General features: G+C 49.0%; 8 protein-coding genes and 1 non-coding gene across 9 annotated transcripts; 2 read left to right on the top strand and 7 right to left on the bottom strand.

Moving 5' to 3' along the window:
* Window positions 1-801: 801 nt before the first annotated feature.
* VTP21DRAFT_2439 (uncharacterized protein) lies at window positions 802-2,731 on the bottom strand (the record flags this gene model as incomplete). The annotated part of the gene is made up of 7 exons (XM_069392632.1): window positions 802-967; window positions 1,026-1,460; window positions 1,530-1,672; window positions 1,751-1,822; window positions 1,890-1,994; window positions 2,060-2,249; window positions 2,340-2,731. The coding sequence occupies 7 exons, from the start codon at window positions 2,729-2,731 to the stop codon at window positions 802-804; spliced, it is 1,503 nt and encodes a 500-aa protein (XP_069250328.1).
* A 681-nt stretch (window positions 2,732-3,412) lies between these two features.
* Window positions 3,413-3,485, bottom strand: VTP21DRAFT_t173. The gene has a single exon. It is a non-coding gene; the product is annotated as a tRNA-Arg (tRNA).
* A 601-nt stretch (window positions 3,486-4,086) lies between these two features.
* VTP21DRAFT_2438 (uncharacterized protein) lies at window positions 4,087-5,287 on the bottom strand (the record flags this gene model as incomplete). The annotated part of the gene is made up of 2 exons (XM_069392631.1): window positions 4,087-5,015; window positions 5,089-5,287. The coding sequence occupies 2 exons, from the start codon at window positions 5,285-5,287 to the stop codon at window positions 4,087-4,089; spliced, it is 1,128 nt and encodes a 375-aa protein (XP_069250327.1).
* Window positions 5,288-5,931: 644 nt separating this feature from the next.
* VTP21DRAFT_2437 (uncharacterized protein) lies at window positions 5,932-6,705 on the top strand (the record flags this gene model as incomplete). Its single annotated transcript, XM_069392630.1, has 3 exons — window positions 5,932-6,171; window positions 6,228-6,341; window positions 6,421-6,705. The coding sequence occupies 3 exons, from the start codon at window positions 5,932-5,934 to the stop codon at window positions 6,703-6,705; spliced, it is 639 nt and encodes a 212-aa protein (XP_069250326.1).
* A 494-nt stretch (window positions 6,706-7,199) lies between these two features.
* Window positions 7,200-9,036, top strand: VTP21DRAFT_2436 (uncharacterized protein; the record flags this gene model as incomplete). The annotated part of the gene is made up of 3 exons (XM_069392629.1): window positions 7,200-7,747; window positions 7,817-8,047; window positions 8,091-9,036. The coding sequence occupies 3 exons, from the start codon at window positions 7,200-7,202 to the stop codon at window positions 9,034-9,036; spliced, it is 1,725 nt and encodes a 574-aa protein (XP_069250325.1).
* A 702-nt stretch (window positions 9,037-9,738) lies between these two features.
* On the bottom strand, window positions 9,739-11,067 carry VTP21DRAFT_2435 (uncharacterized protein; the record flags this gene model as incomplete). The annotated part of the gene is made up of 2 exons (XM_069392628.1): window positions 9,739-10,710; window positions 10,801-11,067. The coding sequence occupies 2 exons, from the start codon at window positions 11,065-11,067 to the stop codon at window positions 9,739-9,741; spliced, it is 1,239 nt and encodes a 412-aa protein (XP_069250324.1).
* Window positions 11,068-12,046: 979 nt separating this feature from the next.
* On the bottom strand, window positions 12,047-12,467 carry VTP21DRAFT_2434 (uncharacterized protein; the record flags this gene model as incomplete). Its single annotated transcript, XM_069392627.1, has 2 exons — window positions 12,047-12,312; window positions 12,392-12,467. 2 exons carry the CDS (start codon window positions 12,465-12,467, stop codon window positions 12,047-12,049), a joined length of 342 nt encoding a protein of 113 aa, XP_069250323.1.
* Window positions 12,468-12,793: 326 nt separating this feature from the next.
* Window positions 12,794-13,389, bottom strand: VTP21DRAFT_2433 (uncharacterized protein; the record flags this gene model as incomplete). The annotated part of the gene is made up of 4 exons (XM_069392626.1): window positions 12,794-12,934; window positions 12,994-13,039; window positions 13,100-13,228; window positions 13,349-13,389. The coding sequence occupies 4 exons, from the start codon at window positions 13,387-13,389 to the stop codon at window positions 12,794-12,796; spliced, it is 357 nt and encodes a 118-aa protein (XP_069250322.1).
* A 367-nt stretch (window positions 13,390-13,756) lies between these two features.
* VTP21DRAFT_2432 (uncharacterized protein) lies at window positions 13,757-15,347 on the bottom strand (the record flags this gene model as incomplete). The annotated part of the gene is made up of 2 exons (XM_069392625.1): window positions 13,757-13,911; window positions 14,012-15,347. 2 exons carry the CDS (start codon window positions 15,345-15,347, stop codon window positions 13,757-13,759), a joined length of 1,491 nt encoding a protein of 496 aa, XP_069250321.1.
* Between the last annotated feature and the right edge of the window lie 89 nt (window positions 15,348-15,436).

Below are 15,436 nucleotides of genomic sequence, written 5' to 3'. Positions count from 1 at the left end.
TAAAGGAATGGAGCTCTACCAGAGTGGAAGAGCCCCTTCTATCCGGATCAGTGAAGCCGAGAGATGATCAACAACTGAGAAAGTACGAAACATTTGGGCCGAGAATCCTTTACATTGAACATATTGTTTTTGTTTTTAATAATTTTGTTTCAAAGAGGTTCGCTTTACATGAATAATATATCTTAAATAAACAAAGGGGCTCCGATATCTGGTTCCGATAGGAATAGAAAATATACCAATCCCACCCTTCCCTTTCTAAATCCTCCACTGTACTCTAAGTTGGTTCACCTGTTCTTTCACCCAGGTACTTGTTTGGTGGCTAGTTGAGGATCCTTTTATATTCTTGTTCTTTTTTTCCATTACTTCGTACCTCAGTCATTATCTGAAATAGCAATGATTGGAAACACGACGAATAGCGACCTTATTCCATTCCTGATAGAGCTTTCCTTGCCCACTTATTACGACCATCTAATTGGGAAATATCTTATCTTCTAAACTTAATAAACAGCTTTTAAAAGTTTTTCAATGTTTGAAATGCTGTGCACTCGGAATTTTTCAATTTTCCAACCAATATATTAGATACAGAGAAAAAATTCGGGTATGCATTTCGTCGAAAAAGATTCGCCTTCTTTTCGATAAAAGTTTTCTTCGTCCCAATCCCGGTGAAGATCTCATATTGAGCGAGTCCATTTCGGACTGATAGCCAGTACCTCATTAGCTCGTTCAAATATCCAAATATTCTTATTACTTAATGTGATGTGAAAATAGTGTACAACACCTACACAGCAATCTAGCGGAATACTAAAGGGATAAATGTTTGCGTGGCCGTACTCGCACGAAGAATCGGCCCGATTTCAATCGCATGGTAACAAAACTGACTTGCTGGTCGGATTGACCTTCTATTTCCTCGAATTCAAAGTTCAAGAGAAGGGAGGCTAGGGCAATGCGCACCTCCATCAGTGCAAAACTATAAGATAGAAGGGTTATTAAATTTCATGCTTTTGGCCAGAATATGTAGTACTTACCTTTTCCCTATACAGTTTCGTGTGCCTGCACTAAATGGCGTGTACGCATTGGGCGGGTATTCACTCAGAAACCGTTCTGGTCGAAACTCTTCAGCATCATCCCCCCATATGGCTGGATCCAAATGCATCATCGGGTAGTTTGCGAAAACGGTTGTTCCTGGAGGAATTAAGTAGCCGCCAATTTCGACCTCCTGGTTCACAAACCGTGCAACACCATTCCCTGTGATCGAACGAACGCGAAGCCCCTCATTGACAACGGCGTTAAGGTATGGGAGCTGCTTGAGCACACTATGACGTGTGACGCAAAGCGAGCGAGCAGTTGGCGGGAACGCCTCTTCCAATTCCTCGCGAAGTTTAGCAAGGGATGAAGGATGGCGAAGGAGATTAAGGAGGGTGAAAAACAACGTGCCTGCAGTTGTTTCACTACCGGCAATGCTAGAACATAATACTTCTATGTCAGATGCTACCACCTCTCTAATAAAAAGGATGGAAATGTGTGTTTACAGGAAGAGAAGAGCCTGCGATAACACCTCATCGTCACTGAGTCCGTGGCGCTCCTTATCCTGTGCGTCAATCAATATCTGCAAAATATCGGAGCGATGCTTACCGGTTGATTGGCGACGCTCCATTATTTTGGAACTTAAAAACTTTAATACACCAAAAAGCGAGAGGAAAGATAAATAAGTTAATTGGACCTCCATTCTTGGCTGATGAACGGAACTCACGCTATGTAGGTATTGGTATTCTTTGTCTACCAGACCTGGTATAATGAATCCGATCAAACGGCACATTGCTAGCTATTGACATGGTGAAGGTTCGTCAGTAAAGCATTCCCCCCGTTCTGAAAAAACTGGCACCAGGTACCATGAATTTTTTCTTGAGGAAGGATTTGATGTTCTCGGTAAGTGGATGGGAGCCTTTGGTCACCAAGTGAAATGAGCCTCCAAACGAAGTGTTTCCTATCACATCCTATAAGCAATCCGTCCATTAGGAAATGGCACACATAGGATAGAGTGATTAAATTTGTATCCGACCAGGGTAAGCTGTCCTATCTTGGTGTAGACGTCGAAGACGGTCTCCCCACCCGTCCTTTCGCACTCGTCTCTGATCCACACCATCAACTCTTGAACGCAACTCTGGAGAAATGGCTCCAACTCCTGGAGATAGCTCACTGAGAAGGCAGGCGAGAGCATCCGGCGTAGAATTCTATGTTGGTTCTTATCACTAATAAGCGAGAAGAAGTAAAGCAAAGGTGAGATGAAGTTAGCATCCGCCACTGGAAAAAACAAGGACGCTGTGGTGTGGAATACATGCGTCATGGTCAATATTTCTTTTCCTCCATCTTCACCCGCAAAACGCTCATATTCCTTTCCCTTCGGGAAATCATCCGTTACTAGTATTTGTTTCACAGCCTCCACTTGGGAGAAAGACACCTCTTCGGGGCTCAGAATCACCACCGGCCCATACTGACGATGTAGGTTGTTAACATACTGGTGGAACGAACCCCGGAATCTGTGATAAAAATAGCGAAACGTCGAAACGCGAGAGAAAAGTGGGCCGGGGACTTTTCTCAGCGGGGAGAAGTAGGTGGCGCGGATAGTGGCGACGACGTAGCGAACGACGAGTAGAGCCAAGATAATGCTCAGGCCTGTTATGACAAATGAAGAGCTTCCTTCCTTCCAAAGCATAGTTCTGATAGGATTCATGGCGATGATATTCTACTCATGCATACATATACACATATACATATACACAACGTTTTCCTTCTGTTGCAAGGTTATTTCAGCAACCCTCTGGTATGAAATGAATAAACAAGTGTAGACTGGATTAGAGCATGCAATCTAAGGTTAGGTTCTTATAAATCATTAGGGGATTTTAAAATATCCTTTAAAAGCCCCTATTGGATTCAGGCGAATTCTCCGGCAGTCCCAATTCGATTGAACGGAAGCCCGGCCTATTCTCCACGAATTTTGTGGTTAGATAATTTTGGGTTTAGATAACCAAAACATTTCTCTTGACAGCGTGAAGTTTCGTCTGGGGTACATCGTTTGCACAGCTAAACCACAAACAATAGACTAGCCATTTTGCAAACTGCAGTATGTACGATGCATTTGTCAATTACTCAACATGAGCGGCCACGTATATTACCAATGGCTTGAAATAGTAAACCCACTTATATCGTTTGTGGTTCCAAAATTATTTTCCTAGCTGGCCATATCGCCCTTGAGCCTTACCTAAGCAGCCCTTCATCCATAAGAATGGGCGGCCTAAGCCTGAACCCGAGCTTATCAAAAAGCATGCATCAAGAACACCAATTTATGCAATGCACGAAAATCGATCTTGCACGTCTGTTTGTATTACAAATGACAAAATGAAAAATAAATGCCCGATCGTACCAGGGGTCGAACCTGGAATCTCCTGATTCGTAGTCAGGCGCCTTATCCATTTGGCCATACGACCTTCTGCGACCGCGTTTTTTGGAAAAAACATTTAAGCTTCTAATTTGCATTATTAATTTGACCATATTTGGGAAAATAAAACTTGAACTCTATTCTTATCTTCTAAAACTTTCTTATCGCGTTGGTATATTTTTTCCTTCACTAGTACGATTATGCATGTGCCCACTTTTCTAAGATGTGGGTAAACACAATGTATAATATCACAATCGTCAGCCTCTAGACAAGGCTCCCTTGCGATTTTCTTAGCATTATAGGCCAAAAGTCGTCAAATACACTGCTTCGTTTTGAAGATTCTCTCTCAACAATCCGCCGAATTGATGTTTTCTTTCGAATGGCAGAGCCAAGGTGAGCCAGCACTTCACTCTTCAAAGGGTGTATAAAACTCTTCAATCTCATTAAATTAAGCAAACGCATTGCCCTAACAAGCATGGAACATAAAAAGAAATAAACCAATTCGGGTTGTCTGTAGAGTGCTTACTCCTAAATCTATCAGACAATAAAAAAAATGTCGTATTTACAATGGTAAAGGAATCCATTAGATTAAAACTATGCAAATATCTCTCGTAAGTAAAAAAATAAAAATACAACACAAACGTCAGCCACTATTGCACTTCTAGTGCCTCACTATTTACAGAGAGCATCTTCCGGTGCTGGGTTCGGGACTTGATGAAGCGTAGTTTGAACCGAGTTCGACTGCGCGCAAAAATATCTGCCTTTGTAGTCTGTTCAGCTTCCCCCTTGGGAGCGGGTTTGGGCGTAGGAGTGGGTTGGTTGTTGATTGGGGTGGGAAAGAGATCGAAGATATCAAAAAACATATCCATGTCAGCCTTGGAGGACTCCTCTTCAGATGATTCATAGGTCCCACTATCGCTGATGTCGAAGTCCTCGAAGTCCTCGAAGTCCTCAAAACTTGCTCCTGCATCTTCTTCTTCTCCTTCTCCTTCTCCCTCCTCTCCCTCATCCTCCTCTTCTACTTCTGAGATATCCTCAAACGTCCTGGAGTTACTTAGGAAATAATTCTCTACGGCGGTATCCGCCTCATCAGGACTGCACTCTCCGCTTTCCTCCCTCCCCTTGCCTAGCTCTTTCGATATTTTCTTCTTTTGTGTTTCCACCCCGCTCTCCACCCCGCTCTCCTCCCCCACGGCCCCATTTTCTTGCCCCATTTCCTCGATGAGCGCATCCTCCAGCGCCTCCAGCCTGACCCTTGTCTCGGCAAGCTCTTCAATCACGCTTTCAAGTAGTTCTTCTTTGTTTGCGACCACCTGTCTCAGCGCTTGCACTGTGGTTCTTGCGTGCGTCAGTTCCTTCGTTAGCTGGGAATTTTGTTGCTCTAGAAACGTGTTCCGAATTTCGAGATAGTTGGCGCGGTGTGAGATCTGGTCACGCAGGTGTGCGACTGAGGCCGGGTTGCTGCCTGGAGTAGAAGAGGGCGTGGAAGGAGGGGTGAGAAAATGGGCGGGATTGGCACCACCAGCCTGCGATCGCCGGAAGAAGGGGGACGTGTTGGACGACGAGATAGGAAGCGCTTCTAGGAGAGAAACAGAGGATTAGCATCATTGGCAATAGCGAAATAATGTTGAGCCATTTATTCTATGAATTACCATTCTCTTTTCCTCCCAGCCATTCCCTACAAGGACTCTGCTTCTCCTCTTTGGCCATGGGCGACCATGCCTTGTTTTCAGTCTGACATTCTCTCTGCCGCAGCAGGCGTTCGGCGCGTTGCTTTTTTACCTGGAGACGTCGCTGGGTTTGATCCTGCGGCTCCAGCGTGTTCGGAAGAGTCAGCGTGGCAACCACCATTTCTCCTGTACCTTGGGTTGTGTGAAGGAATGAAAGGAGGAGAGAGAAGAAAAAAAAAGTGGGAGAGCTGCTTTCAACCTGAGCTGTCCGATAGGGAAAGAGGGGCTATTGGAGAAGGATTGGCCCCCTGCTGTAGCAAAAGGTTTTTTGGTCGCAGCTTCGCTATTTTGGAGAAACAACTTGTTTCTATTTAATTGATGAGCGGCATAATACAAATACAGTCAAATTCCCCTGCATCGTTATTATAGCCGTCCCCCCTCCTTAAATTAAAATCCATATACTTTAATCAGAAGGCGGTGGCCAATTTGACACTTCCCATGGAAACTTGATATGTGTGAGTCTATATGAAGCACGGTGGCCTATTTTTTTTTTTGTTTTTTCCCTCGTCGCTCACAATAGGTGTTGTTTCCTGGATGTTTAGGTAAGATCGCATCTCTTCACAACCGGTTTTCTTGATTTTTGCCCAGGCGTGGCTTGGTCATCGAATTCCGCCTTGGAGGTTTTGCCTAAGTGATCTGATACAAATTCATTGGACTGATCCAATTTGGGTAGGCTTTGCTCCCCCTATGACGGCCGTATCGTAGGACGAATACTTAAATCATAACAATCATAGATTAACCCAAAATAATAGATCGACCTACAAGATGGCCCGCACACTTGCCATTGATTTAGACGAATGCCTCTCTCTCACCATGGCCGCCCTTGTCAAGTGGCACAACACTCATTACGGAACGCAGCTGAAAGAATCCGACTTTTTCTCCTACAACTACTGGGAAGTGTGGGGCGGAAGCCGAGACGAGAGTATAGTCAAGGTCCGAGAGTTTTATGTCAGCGAGGAATTTAGGGAGATGCAGCCGGTGCCCGGTGCATTGGAGGCGATGAAGGTATGAAGGGTTCTACCCTGAGTTTTGAACTAGATTATTGATGCATTGTCATGTAGACTCTGAAAGAGCGAGGATTCAAGCTCTATGTTGTGACATCCCGCCAGGAATTCGTGAGAAAGCAAACTGAGGAATTCATTGATCGCCATTTCCCGAATATTTTTGAAGACATTGTAAGTCTCTCTAATGCATTCTCCTTTGGCACCCTCTCTCATCTCCCACGATGTTTTTCCCCAATCGTTTTCCCCATAGATCCTAACAAATCATTACCTCGCCACGAGCGAACAAGGTCTTGCTATTCCCCGTATGAAATCCGAAATCTGCCATCAACTTAAAGCAGAGCTACTGGTAGATGACACCCTTCATAATGCATTCGATGTTGCCAATGCCGGAATAAACGTTCTCCTGTTTGATCTCAATGCATCTTATGCCTGGAGTCGCTTGCCCGAAGGGGAGGAGCTACCGCCCCGAGTAAAGCGAGTATTTTCCTGGGAGCAAGTGCTGGAGCAGCCAGAGCTCAGCCTATTAATGAATTAGGGGGGAAGGGCCTTCATGGAGAGCCCCTGAGAGGGTTTGTCTACCCGGTAGATTGGCAGTTGCCCTCTCGCCCATAACGGTCCTACTCGTGTTCCTTGAATAAATTACTTTTTATTTCAGGCTATTTGTATGCCCATCCATGTAATCTAGGATACATTATCTTAATTTTGCCTGCGATCTCTATTGGCTATCCGCAGCTAATTTGGTGCCAATATGAGTGATCGTAACTCCGAAGAACCAAATTCTTTCGAACACCTGAGCCATCTCTCCCTTGATATCACCAGCGGGAGAAAAGAAAAATAAAACAGAACATTGGGCTCTGTTCTTACACATACACCGTACGCTCCATTACCCGCAAGGCGAAAACACCTCGTACCTTGCATTCATTGACGGCATTCTTTCCGCTCATTCCCTGCACTCCTTGCGTATTGTCCTTGGGCTGATAACTGGGTCGCTCTTTCAACGTGGTTCCCTCCGTATAACATGCACAGCTGATGATGGTGCGCTCCGCAAAACGATCCAGCCTCCGTGACCATCGCAACTCTCTACTCATAACCCGCTCTGCCTCCATTTGCAGCGACACCAGCCCTATCCAAGCGTCAAACCGTGCATACTGGGCCAACCGTCTCAAGAACTCGAGCAGCTGCGAAGACCTCCCTCTGTACTCTCCCCCGCTTCCCTCTCTGTCTCCGTCGGCCGTGTCTACTCCGGAAACCTCTCCCACCGTATCTACACCTCGCTTCCCTCCGTTTTCCCAGTATCCCCCGTCGCCTCACGGGCCAGAGGCCAAGTATTCTCCTCTTCCGGATTCAAAGGCAGTTCATGGTTATGGAGGTGGGGTTGGTGGAGGTATGGAAAGGGGAGAAGAAGCGCATCCCCCGGCTCCATCGCCGGAGCTTGCCGTTGGAGATAGGGTGGTGGTGGGCGCCTTTGGGACAGGCATTCTCCGGTTCCTCGGCCCAACCCAATTCAAACCGGGCGTGTGGGCTGGAGTGGAGCTGGATCGACGTGGTGAGGGGAAAAACGACGGAAGTGTGGACGGGTAAGTTGAGCTCTGCTTCTCTGAGCGCTTGGAACCCCCTTGCTAACCCCGACTGATTTTCAACGACAGCGTGAGGTATTTCAAATGCAAGAAAAACACCGGCATCTTTGTCAAGCCAAATAAAATTTCAAAGCTCTCCTTCCATTCCATCTTGCCGACCAGGCCAGGTTCGCCGAAAATCTCGCCCATGGAGCCGGCGCCGCGCAAGACATCACAAGAAGCGATGAAGCAAAAGCCAGCCGTAGTGGCATTGCCCCCAAGGCTTACCTCACTGGCTTCATCCCAACCGATCCCGCCCTCGTCTCGTGCATCCTCCCCTAAACCGCTTGCCCCCCCCCTCTAGACCCTCTGGCCACTCTATCGAAAAGTCCCAGGCTTTGCACCTCGCTTCCTCCGTCCCTCTACAGAACTGCGCCCACTGTTCCACACTTGCTCGTGAACTCTCCTCACTGCGTGAGGCTGGACGCGAGGCCATAGCCACGTACGAGATCCGAATCGAGGCTCTCGAGCGTAAAGGGCGCGAGGAGGTAAAAGAGCAGGAGGCCAAATATCAGAAACTGCAGGAGGAGTGCGAGGAGCTCCGAAATTTGGCCGGAGAGACTGCCGAGGCCATTGAGGCCATGCGCAAGGAAAAGGAGCGGGCCGAAAATGAGCTCTATTCGCTACAGCAGAAGTACGAGGAGGAGAGGGGCAGCGGGAGGGAGGAGGCGCTCCAAGGCGACCCCCCCGAGATGGAGAGCCTTCGTTGTCTGATCCACCAGCTCCAGCAGGAAATCTCCCTTCTTACGCGGGAAAACGCCTCCCTCCGCGAGGCACACGAGGAAATGGAGACCGAGTTCCTGGCCCTGATCGACGAGGTCGAGCGGATGCATCCTCAGACCGGCTGCCCTCATTCGCACCCTCCGGCAGCGTCTCCCACCCCTGAGGATCGCAACTGCAATTCGCCCAGCATGCGCGCCGATGTAGACCAGCTGCGGAGACAGCATGCCAAGGAGGTGAGAGAGCTTCGTGCCCGCATCGCCGAACTCGAGCGCACTCACTCCCGAGAGGTGACGGCACTGCATAAGGATGTGGCCGAGCTCGAGACTTTGGTTGAGGCAAAGCTCCTGCGCGAGGCGGAGCTGGAGGAAGAACTGGCCAAGGCGAGAGGGCTAGGGGCTTCCCCCGGTGCGAACCGGGAGCCGGAGCCGGAGGAGCCCGAGGCAGAAGGCTTCTGCGAGGTGTGCGAAGAACGGGGCCACGACCTGATGAGTTGTCCGGCTATGCGTGAGGAGGCCGAGGAAAAGTAGCGGAGGCCTCTTTTAGTTTCATTTCTACCCTCGGGTGCTTACCAGGAGAAAGTTTGGCTCTCCTCTCCTCTCCTACAGCTTGCCTTACAAATTTTTGTAAGATATCCCTGTTGAATCTCCATTTATTCATGTTCAGTTCTATACTATATTCTTTTACTGTATTGTAATCTACCACTTTATTTCCTCAATTCATCCCTTCTCCTTGAAATCAAGAAATATTTATAGTTTATTCACCAAAATAGTTTGCCAGCACATGCGCACACGCATATATATATATATATATATATATTATATATATATATACAGTATATATAATAGATAATGGAATTTCAAAAAGACGAGAAAAAAAAAAGCAGAGCACTGTACAAGATATAAAAAAAAAAAGGCATGAAGAGATGAAGTAGGAGGGGAGGGAAAACAAAATACACAAAAGTGATAGGGCACCAGAATGTATGAGGTGATATATCGATAGATAGGAATTTAGATATTTAGATAATAATGTGAAAAATAGATACTACTCAATTGCATATCTATTGTTGGACGGGCTCGGGTAAGCCTTGTTTTGAGATGAACAATAGACGACCATGCTAGGTCACGATACAACCCACCATAATGTTCGTATACTATAGAAGGAATAAGCTAAGCAGGTGAAGCTATCAACGGGGGCGAGAAGGGGGGGGGGAGGGAGAGGGGGTTAATGTGTCATCGTGCGGAAACTCTGGGCTCTCCCACTGCGAATCTGAGGGGAAGATGGAAGTGATGAAGCTTATGTGAGAGGGAGGTGGGATGTCCGCCGGGGAGGGAGGACCGAGTGGACGGAAGAAGAGAAGGCTGCTGGTGCTCGCGTTGCTGTTGAGGTGGCTGTGGCTGTAGTTGTAGACGGAGGTGCTCTTGCTGCCATTGATGCTGTAGCTGTTGATGTTGATGTTGAGGTTGTTGTTGTTGTGTAGATGGGTGCGGAAGCAGAGCAGAGGGCGGCGGGGGAAGTTGAGGGGCTGTTTGACGAGTTGGCACCGTGATGTAGAGGGGTGCCTCCACCGGAAGTTTCCTAGGGATCCTGATCGTCCCTGCATCGTAGAAACGCTCGCAAGCCATCACGAGCCCGCGTAGCTCCTCCAGGGAGATTCTCTCCTCCGGCACGGTGAATATCTTCTGCAGGATGCTTGCCAACTCTTGCGTGATCGGCAGCATTCCGCGAAGAATATCGGGGCAGCGCATATAGGTTGCGAACGTCTCGTCCTGCAGGCAGGCCTGGAGCCACGGGTTTCTGCCCGTGGTCAGATTCACCAGGATCACCCCCAGGCTCCACACGTCGTTCTTGGCCGTACAGTAAGCGCCGACTCGGCCGCTTCCACTGGTGTGACATTCGGGCGAGAGGTAAAAGGTGCTCCCACACCCAAAGTCCCCGCTGAACTTGTCCGTTGTGGCGAGCCCAAAATCCGCCAACTTGAGGGTGCGGCCGTTGTTAAAGACCATGATGTTTTCAGGCTTTAGGTCGCGATGGTATACGCTCAGGGAGTGGCAGTATGCGACCGCGTCCAGGATCTGAAGGAACGCGACACGGATAGCCTGGTCATCGCCGATAAAGAGGCCGCGCTCGGCAATGTTATAGAAGAGATCGCCCTCGTCACAGTACTCGAGCACCACGTAAAGGTCCTCTGAAGTTTCCACCACCTGAGCATAAGGAGAAAGATCGTTTTCAGTGAGTGGGGTTCCACCCCCACGCCTCTTCTAAATTCTAATTGATTCCTTTTTTTTCTTTACCTTCTCCAGGGTGACGATGTTTTGATGCGACGACACCTGTGTATGCAGGGTGATCTCTCTGATGTGAAATGCGCGCTGTCTTGAATCAACGCCCACTTTAGGCAAGCATTTGATAGCATACCAGCGGCCTGTGCCCAAATGTCGCGCGCGGTATACTACCCCATAGGCACCCACCCCCAGCAGATTCGTGAGGAGGATGTTATTCTCGTCGATGGTGCTGCCGATGCGGGTAGAGGGGACACGAGGCTTGGCGAGGCAGCTCACCATGGTTTACTGCGTCTTGGAGAGATAGCGGGATGGAGCAGAGGAGGGAGGGGAGAAAGAGGGAGGAGAGGGAAAAGGGGGGACGGCGACGCAGGGGGGGGGGGGGAAGGAGAAATGGCGAGGGCGTGGCAACGGAAACAGGATTAAAATAGGGGCGGATTGCGCCGATGGGCAAGGGAAAACGCTAGGGGGAAAGCTGTGGAATGGGGGAGGCCAGGCACTCAAGAGCGGTTTTGAATATAGATATATTTATACATATATTGTTTTGCTGCTCCCTCTTTTGTGTTTGGCGCGTAGAAGCAAGGCGGACGAAAAAAGAAGGCGAGCGGGAGAGAGGGGAAGAAGATCACACCAACGCTCAGAAGCTTAATCAATAAACCCAAACGCAGACACAGGACTGCAGCGACTTGCATTTCATCTTGCCATGTCTTACTGGCTTTGAGCCTCCGCGCAGTCCCCCTCACCCTCCGACCAAGCGCCCGATTGCCCGATTGCAGATCTAGAAGACCCCCTCACCCTCTTTCGCCGCCTCCCGCGCGGTCTCAAATCGAAAGCAACTTAGCCAAAGCGGGCCTTGCCGAGAGGCCCCCTCTCTCTCTCGCTCTACATGGCCTGATTAAGCATGGGAAGGAAAATGGCTGTTTTATTTTTCCTGATAAATAATGCATCTCAACAGGGTCTGTCCATAGAAAATGGCTATACTAGGGAAAAATTGAATACAAGATCATGATTAATTACACGCGATCATCCAGCATATCACTGGCGCGTCTTTGAGTTCTTTTGGCTTGATCGCTATATAGCCCGTTCTCCGCGGGCGGAGTCGGGTGGGGGAGGGGAATACTAATGCTTTTTTTTTGGGTTAGGTTTTGGCGAATATTAAAATACGGAGAGTCTAGGCGAATGCCGCCAGGCCCTAGTAGGCATGCACTAGAATCCCACCAGGCAGCCAGAGGAGAGAGAAAAAAACATAGACCCTCATTAGTCATCGGCCGTTGCAATTAACCTGGGCAGCCCAATCTGGGCTCTCATTTTGCTTACCCTCCTGATCGGCCTCCACAAACTTTGCGTAGGGATTGGCCTGCATCAGCGTGAAGGCCTCTTTATCTGACGACTTCACCGCAAAGCCTTTGAAGCCTGGCATATTGTAGTGGTGGCGCACCTCGCCTCCCTGGGAGACGATTTCTTGCTCAGCTCGATTGATCTCGGACTGAGGGGTGGCAGCCTTGAACACCACTATGAAAGAGTGATCTAGTCATGGGGTTGATTAGCTCAGCAGGTAGAGTAGGCGCAGAACTGAGAGCCTATTTATGATGGGGGGGGAGCATACCATTGCTATTCGCTGCAGTGACGATGGAGTTCGCCGCCAGCATGGAGCAAAGGAGCACCAACAGTAGCTTTTTCATGGCTTTTTGTTTGAAGGAAAGTGGGAAAAATAAGCGACAAAAACACCTTGTTTTGAGACAGAGAGAGAAGAGTGTTAAATTGGGCTGGTGAGGAGGGTTTGAGCAGCAAGAGGCCCGGAAATGTTTAAAATTGGAAAGGGATTGGAGCTCGTGTGACGTTGACTTGGAATGGGATCGATGTGCTATCCCCCCAAGAGGGGATAAGGGGGGGTGGATAGACGTAGAATGGAGAAGGGACACTTGAATATGGAGATCTCATACGGGGTGTATTAATATTGCATTGGTACAATACGAAACTAATTACAAGGATGAAGAGGAAAATGGGCTCATTCTGTCCACCGATGCCCGCAAACTCTATTGCAACACACGTAGAAGAGGGTCATTTTTGTGTCGGCCCGCCGCGCTGAGCTCTGGAAAAACACAGCTTCTTCATGACCGCATCGAGGGCAGGGGACCTTGGCTCGCGGCTAATCAGCCCAGTGAGGATCCCATTTCAACAAACTCACACAATGAAGACTCAGCTTACCAGGGTGGGATCGGCACTCAAGTCGGTCAAGACCATGGTCTGCTCACTATAAAGGAGGAACAGGGGCTCAGTACGGGAACCAAAACATCACCAGGTTTGTATTTACGAAGGCCCGTGCTGGATGTCATGTCTGTATACGCAGTTGCCCGTTGCCTCCTCCTGATGATCGCAGTTACGGCAGGCAAAGAGTAAGATCTTGTTGATCTTGTCGGCCTTTGGATACAGCATGTTGTTGCTAGACAACCAAATAAAAATAGAGGAAGCAGTCAATTGATCTGCGGTGGAAATCTCTCCGATCGGGGAACCTTTGATGAACAAAAAACATGGAAAAAACAAGCCAAAAATAAAGGACTACCATTCTGAGCAAAACTTGAAACTCGTCGCTGTGTTATCCATGGCTGGTCGAGTTGGCGAGGATCGAAACTATCGAGCCAAGGGTGCGCTCGTTGAGGTTGGAATCCCTTCATAAAATACGGTGGCTCAATTTCTCTCCATAGGCATGGATCGATCTCATCTCACTAAGGAACGGCCTCGAATTCCTTGGAACACAGCGCTGGGAGATTTATTTCACGCTTCACATGGCTAACAAACAAAATAAAGTAGATTTGCTATACAATGAAGGAAAAAAAAAAGAGCAACAAAAAAGACATTATAGGGTAAAGCTATACTAATTGTCCATGAGCAGAAAAGGAGAAAAAAAAAATACAAAGCTTTAGATTAGAGATGTTCAACTATTAACATTCGGGAAACGGGGGGATGGTCGTTATGCTAAAGTTCCATTGATCCAAACGTCTGCCCCCGACTGATTATTGACAGAAGGGAAAGGCGGTCGGTTTCGATTGGTGGAGGCGGAGGCTGGCGAGTACCGAAGGTCGACGCCGGTTGTCATAGAGGGGGTTGGATGAGAATAGAACTTGCCTACGAGTTTCAAAAAAAGATGGAAAAGGGAAGAGGGGGGAGGGGGTTAATCAAATACTGGACGTAGCGTCACGGGAAAACTTCAAGTTGCCTCTAGTACCTCTACCCTCTGCTGTGCTTTCAAATAATCCCGCAGAAAATAGAGACCTTCTTTCGCTGGGGCCCGGCATCACATCTCGTCCAGAGGGCCGCTGGTGCTGAGAGGGACCGGGCAACTTATTGCCCTCCTGCATCGCAACCCCAGCAAATGCCGAGCCAAAGATGTTGAGGGGCGGATACCCTGGGTTGGTAAGAGGCGTGCTCGAGCCACTACGTGGACGCTGGATGGGAGCCGGCTTCGGGTTGGCATTTCCTATAGTGCCGAAGGGGCTTTTCCCGGACTCATCTGGCGGTTGGGAATACCGACGTTCGTGGCCGATGGGAACGGGACCGCTCGCTGCAGCAGGAAGGGGCTGGTTTAAAAACGGAGAGCTGGAGGCGTAGGAGGTTCCGTACATGGAGGGAGCTGGGCGGTTGGGCAAATTTCCGAGGATAGAGTGGAAAGCAGAGGCGTCTGACCCCGCGAGGTGGACGGCGGTGCTTGTGGAAGAAGCAAACGAATTGGATCTAGAATGCGGGTGCGGTTTAAGATCGTAAGGGGGCTGTGGCGCCAAGGTGGACGGATAGTCAGTTCTGGTGGGCGTAGGAGCGTAGGGAGAAACGCCAAGAGAGAGCGGCATTCCTTGATTGACTGGGTTGAAAAATTGATTGGGCAGGGACTGAGGTGCCACGGTGGAGGGGGGATGCAGGCTAAGGGGGGTCACCTTACTCTTCAGGCTGGGGTAATCGCCTCCGATAAGCTGCGCGGGGGTGCCTGGGCCAGTGCCCAAATTTGAGTTGACTTGGGGACGAGGGGACGGAGTGGGATGATAGGCCGCGGTGGAGGCCACTCCAGAACCAGACACCAATGACTGCGGCTCGATCGACGTGGAAAATATTTGCATCACAGGCGATCGCAGCGGTTCAAAGGCAGCTGTGGTGACAGGAGCCAGGGTCAGAGTCGAAGTGCGAGCCTGGGGAGAAATCGCCGAGGAGGAAGGTGACGCCGTCATTCTATCTAGCGGTGGCGATATAGTTGAAATTGATCGGATCGGGGAAATCACTCGGCCTACTCTAGAGCCAGCCTGTGGTATGGCATTGGGCTCATTTTGATCAAGTGGCTTCACCGCTTCCAGGCTCTGTTTTCCATCCTGCTCTTGTGCACGTTGTCCATTCGCTCCTTCCAATATAGTCATCGCCTCCAATGGGTTTTCAATTTCCTCTTGGCCGACTTCCTCCTTTTCAGGTGCAATTGGCTTCACATCCACTTCACTCTTTGCACGGTCTTGCTGCTGTGCCGCTTTCTGTTTCAACTCCTTAGCCTTCTTTTCTTTTCGTTCGCTCTCTCTTTTCTCCATTAACTGCTTCTCTTCCTTCGCCTGTCTCTCAGCCGCCTCCTTCTCACGGAGCTTCTGTAATCGCTCCTCATCGTGACGTCGTTTTTCCT

The sequence above is a fragment of the Calcarisporiella thermophila genome (assembly GCF_041956535.1).
Source record: "Calcarisporiella thermophila strain CBS 279.70 unplaced genomic scaffold VTP21scaffold_14, whole genome shotgun sequence".
Classification (NCBI taxonomy): Eukaryota; Fungi; Calcarisporiellomycota; class Calcarisporiellomycetes; order Calcarisporiellales; family Calcarisporiellaceae; genus Calcarisporiella; species Calcarisporiella thermophila.
This window is presented reverse-complemented; position numbering and strand designations above follow the sequence as displayed.